Below are 5802 nucleotides of genomic sequence, written 5' to 3'. Positions count from 1 at the left end.
TAAAACCAATAATGGGATTTTTAAGCAAAATATATTTTATGTGACTATGTCCCCATCCTGTAAAGCACATGTAGCAGAAATAGACTGAGCTAAAGATGAGGACAGCAACAAAAAATATCTGGAAACCTCATCGATATATTCAGGTAAAGGAGAAAGAAAGACAAAAACTATTAACAGTCTACAACCACAAGGAGCTGACACAAGAAAGAGTCTTTTTCCATTCATCGTTATAATATAACTTAATCGGTAAGCTGCATAAAAACGACAAAAACATTAAGTATCGGCACCAAGATCAATACCAGCACGACGAGGTATTCGTTTAGCACTGCATAGTCGCTGTTCCCCGGTCCCGTGCATATCACGCTCACACCCTGATTGGCGGGCACTATTTAACAGGTGCTGGGTAACGTAGCGGAGTCATTTTCTCGCAGTCAATGGACGTTTCCTATCTAAGGTGACTGTTGTCCATTGCTTATTCGTGTACTTTTTGTTAAGTTACCAAACTGAGACCAATAACGCGACCGACAAATGCGCAGTGAGATATCTATAAAAAAAGAGAAACTATTGTTGAGGTGCAAGGAACTGCACTCAAACTTTTAAAAAAGTGAATAATTCATTGAGGGCGTTTATTGTGATCATTTAGCAATATCTGAAGCACTTCTAAAAAGAAACAAAAGTCTGTTATTCCTACAGTTTTTTCTAGACTGTTTATTTGATACTTCAAAAAGCAGGCAATAACATGCATACTATGAAACAAGCTAATTCGTCATTCTGTTTTGTGTATGACTGTTTGAAGATTAATTTGTCGCGACATTGCTTTTGGTATTCAGTTGATCGGACATATTATTGTACGCTATGTGCCTATTGACTTCAGCATAAAATGTGAAAATACTGTTTTCCTCCAGGGCGATTATGTCATCTTTCAGAAAAAAGAAGGAATCCTACAGGAAACAAAAACACAGATGTGATGCTGCATGCAATGAGTAACTAATAATATTAAAATGGAAAAAAAATGGAAATTATGATTTTGACAAGTTACATAAACAGTGGAGCAAGCATTCATTTTTAAAAAGGAAGATAATACGCCCCCCCAGCCTTTTCCAAGCTTTGGCAGCCTTTTGTCTGATAAAAACGAAAGTTACCCTATTTCGTAAGTAACCTTCTCTTGTAAGCAAGTACAAAAATTATTTTAAAGAAATTGGGTAGACTCTCTTCCGAGTATGGATGGAAATTAAGATAGAACCAACACCAAAAAAAGAAGAAAAAAAAACAGTCTAAAGAAGAACACAGAAACACACACACACACACACACACACACACACACACACACACACACACACACGCACGCACGCGCACACACACAAACACAAATAAAGCTAAAATCAAAATCAAAACGAAAACTAAACAAAAACAACACAGAACAAAAACAATAACCAAAATAATAATAATAATAATAAACCAAACAAAAGGCAACAACAAATGCGCCGAGTCTGCATCTCTGAGAATGAGAAAGTACTCTGGTTGCCAACTAACTGATAAGTCAATGCTAGTACATCTGCTGAAAAAAAGCAATCTCTAATGTTCCGCTCCATACACACACCATTCTGTACTGAAAGTGAGCAAGTTCGGAGCATTAGGAGTGGAATTCCCCTCTGGCTATTGTGGCAGTCATGTGAGAAGCAGTGTAAGGGTTTATTTATTGTAAAAATCCTTTGGTAAGTTGGGAAACGTGCATTAAAAAAGCGCAAGAAGTATGAATGTCAGTTTCATTGCAACCCGCTTCGACCTCGCCTGTTGCAGCATCTTGCCATACTTTGGAAAGTGAAAATAGAGAAGTAAAATAAATCAGTAAATTTCTCTACGCCAACCAACCACAATGTCAATCGCAATTGCGAGTAATAGCCTTTGGGTGTGGGGTATGCAAAGAGGGTATGTCATACCAATAGGTACGCGCAATCCACATTACATAATATCTTCGATTTCACAGTGCAGAAAAGACGGAGAAAGAAGCTATTGCTGGTGAAGCAAGTGGCAGGACCTGAAGAACCCATCCGTGATGGCGTCCTTCTCTTGTGTTTTGATTTGTGAGGAGAACACGGGGCTGAGATGTCTGCAAATGCTGAAAAAGGCAGGCTTTCGCGTCTGTGCAGTGTTTACCAACACGCGTCATGTGACGACCTGGTGTGAGCAGACAGCAATACCGGTACATCCTCGAGGATCTCCCATAGAGAAACTGGTCGAGGTCAGTTGATTTGATACGATTAATTTTACAGCACATTGAAATGTTTATTGCGATGAATAGCGTCATTGTCTCTACGTGCCAGTAACACCGTTCTATCTATCTATCTATCTATCTATCTATCTATCTATCTATCTATCTATCTATCTACCTTCCTTTGGTGGGATGGGGTGGGCGGGGGGGTAGGGGGGGATTCATTCTGTTATTACATAGGTAAATCTAGAGACGCACCATGTCCCCCTAAACTTATCTCTTCTCTTCGGCTCCCCCACATCCTCCTACGAACTACGATGCAACTCAACATCCCCGCCCCACCCCTCACTCTCGCCGTGGACAGGGCAAGAGTTTCCACTATCTGTTCAGCATCAACAACCCCCGCATCTTGTCTGACGCTGTGCTTGAACTGCCCTGTAGACTGACCATCAACTTTCACGACTCGCCACTCCCAGCGTACGCGGGTAAGATAAACTAACCGAACGGTTAAAAGAAAAAAGCCGAGGTGTTATCACAAACCGGAAATCGCGAGGGAATCAATTTTTAAAGCTTTTAGACCCATAACTACACTTTTGCTTGACTGGTGGTTTATACTTATTGCTAGTTGAATGGGATGTCAAACATCAGTAATACACCACCTGTTGACCAGAAATGCAGCGAGAGTCTACAAAGTTCTTAAAATAAAAACTCGAAAAAATTCAAAATTGTGATAACATCCGCTTTTCCATTGAGCCCTTCCTATAATCTCTACCTATGTTTGCTTCAACCAACCATTCTAAAAATATATTAACACTGTCGTCCGTGCATGACGTCATGTTGGCCCCACAGAGACTGAAAACCCCGGGTGTGCATGGTAGGTCGAGTAAATTCCTATGGACTAACACTATATCGTAATCCTCAATATTTTCTCAAATTCATCATCATCATCATCATCATCATCATCATCATCATCATCATCATCATCATCATCATCATCATCATCATCAGTGTAATATCATCGAAATTATTGTCATTTTAAATAAGGTCTCTTTTCTGTTATTCTGAACAAGCTCACTCTAACTGATACTACTACTACTACATTAACACAGTCTATATATAACTTACTAATATTCGGTACCAAATCAGGACACAGGACAAAGGAAAATAAAGTTCCGAATGCAGGCCAAAGTAGACTTGCCCTATTCTCTCATCATTGAAAATTGATGCATCCCTACTGCAGGCTGCAGACATCATCATTTATCAGATAGCTCTGGGTCGAAATGCTGTCGAGTTCGTTCTTGTTTCTATTACCTAAGAGCTCATAAATGCAATATATATACAAGTAGCAACTGTCTCGTTACTAGGCCACATCTCTCCCTCCCATTGAAAGACACAAACATACAAGTACATGCGCAAAATTAGATACGCGCGACTTTTTCTTTCTCTCCCCTTCCCCTTCTTTCTCCCTCACTCTCTCCCCTCTCATCCTCTCCTTACTCTCTTCTCTCTCTCTCTCTCTCTCTCTCTCTCTCTCTCTCTCTCTCTCTCTCTCTCTCAATCTCTTTCTTTCTCATACCTACTTACCTACGCATCTACGTACCTACATCCAATATCTGCTGCTTCAGGCGTGAATGCAACGTGCTGGGCAATACTCCAGGGTCAGACTGTCCATGGGGTGACATGGCACTCAGTAGACAGCGGCATAGACACAGGCGAACTCCTGCAGACAGAGCAAGTACTGGTGAGTAGGTACTGTAACCGCTGGGTTACTAGTGACAGACTTGAAGTCAGTGTCAGAGAGGTTTGCAAACAAAGGCATACAATGACAGTAAACCCAACTACGGTATAAAGACGAGTTTCTCAGGCTTTTTTGCTCGTATGAAAAACATTTGGTTGTATGACGAGTTCGGGAGGAGGACAGGAATTAAATTTATAAGGACACCGGGTGGACGAGGAGGATGTTGATGCAAATAGGAATATACACGATTTATGCAACCGAGAATAACTAATGCAAAATATAACAGGGTAAACAAAAGAAATCGAAGATTCTTTAAGGGTTAGGACATTCCAAAATGTAATGACACCATTAACAGTAGCTGTCTCTGTCCTGTACTGCCCTGACGGCTCCCCATTTCTATTTTAAAAAGTTCAAAACATTTTTTGAAAAGGAAACAAAATCTAAAGAACTCAAAATGGAATTTTGGATGCTGAGACTATCTTGATACAAGTACTTTGTTCTGTGCTCAAATTCTAAAATCTCTTTGTCCAGTGCAAGAAAGGTAGGCTACACCAGTCAAGTACGTCGCCAGGGCCATTCCTGCATGTAACTATAGAAGACACTTACCCTCAGTATTAACATTACTATTTATGAAAGTAAATACTCAAATCACTGGGTTATGAGAGGCATTCACTGCCAGGTAAGTAACTCCAAATTATTTTTCATCTCCTTACTGTTCCTCAGATCGATCCTCATGAGTCTGTGCTATCTTTGAACATCAAATGCCAAGACGCTTGTCTTGTTGCTTTCCGGAGATTGCTGGCTGACATCCAAGCTGACGTATTGAAACCTCGTAAACAGAACTCGGAGACAAGATCGTATTTTGGTCTTTATGACATGCCGCCAAATCTGGGTGTCCTGAATTTTGAAGATGACGCCAAAAAGTCTTATGACCTGGTTCGCGCTTTGGATTTTGGCAGTCTTGACAATCAGTTCGGGAGCGCAAAGATTTGTTCACCAAATGGACGCTTCTATTTGGTCACAAGAGCAGAGACACGCCAGAGCCACCAAAAGACAGAGGCAAGCTCCAACAACTGTCCAGGGTCCATCTTAGATCTGGTGGGCAACATTTTGATCGTTAACACCAAGTCCAGGACCTTGCACCTGACCCTCAGTGAGCTGGACGGAACTCGGCTGGTGGTGCACAGCTCACCTGACCTTGTTCGAGGGAAACAGCTCAAATCCTTAACCATATCAGAACCTGGAGTGGCGAAGGAGATCCGGAAGAAAGAAGCTTTTTGGAGGAAGAAATTATACAGTTACGATCCAACAAAACTCCCAGTCCAAAAACTGATTTGGAAACCGCGGACTAGCAGAGACCTAGAAGTTCTTATGAATAAGATCGTCACCATTGACATTCCAACTCCTCAAGTCCCAGAGCGCGTTTTTGGCAGAGTCTGGAAGGATGGGGACTACATCACTGCAGCTCTTGTGCTCTTCCTCGGTCGTGTCTGCTGCTCAAAGGACGTACACTTGGGTCTCGCGGCAGACATGTCTGAGATACCTGAAGAAATCAGGTCGCTCTACTCACCTATAGTTCCAGGAACATTTTCTGTTGATTTTTGCGAATCCCTGTCAGAAAACATGATCAAGTGTTCTGAATCTTTGAAGAGATACAGAGATGGAAGGACGTTCTCGATTGACATGCGTCACAGATACCCGGAGCTGAGAGGGATAGGTCAGTCACCAGAACATAATGTTCTCTTGGATTTTTCTGAAGGCTCTGGAGACGACCGTGTCGACCAAGATCGTTTGGACAGGTTACAAAAGAGCGCAAACTTGTTTCTCAAAATTCAGTCCGAGAAGATAACAG

At 41.6% G+C, this 5802-nt stretch overlaps 1 protein-coding gene across 1 annotated transcript in view; it reads left to right on the top strand.

The window, feature by feature from the left end:
- Window positions 1-356: 356 nt before the first annotated feature.
- The window catches only part of LOC101853671 (hybrid PKS-NRPS synthetase pynA), an 11890-nt gene continuing 6444 nt past the window's right edge, over window positions 357-5802 (top strand). The window contains exons 1-5 of the mRNA XM_005091148.3: window positions 357-454; window positions 1988-2242; window positions 2577-2697; window positions 3838-3953; window positions 4674-5802. The exon at window positions 4674-5802 is cut by the window's right edge and continues 505 nt beyond it. Coding sequence (XP_005091205.1) covers window positions 2057-2242; window positions 2577-2697; window positions 3838-3953; window positions 4674-5802 — 1552 coding nt within the window. The 5' untranslated portion in view covers window positions 357-454; window positions 1988-2056. The remainder of the gene's footprint in view (window positions 455-1987; window positions 2243-2576; window positions 2698-3837; window positions 3954-4673) is intronic.

This window comes from Aplysia californica, unplaced genomic scaffold (assembly GCF_000002075.1).
Source record: "Aplysia californica isolate F4 #8 unplaced genomic scaffold, AplCal3.0 scaffold00026, whole genome shotgun sequence".
In the NCBI taxonomy this organism is placed as follows: Eukaryota; Metazoa; Mollusca; class Gastropoda; order Aplysiida; family Aplysiidae; genus Aplysia; species Aplysia californica.
Note: the sequence above shows the minus strand (reverse complement) of the source record. Positions and strands in the feature narration are given on the sequence as shown.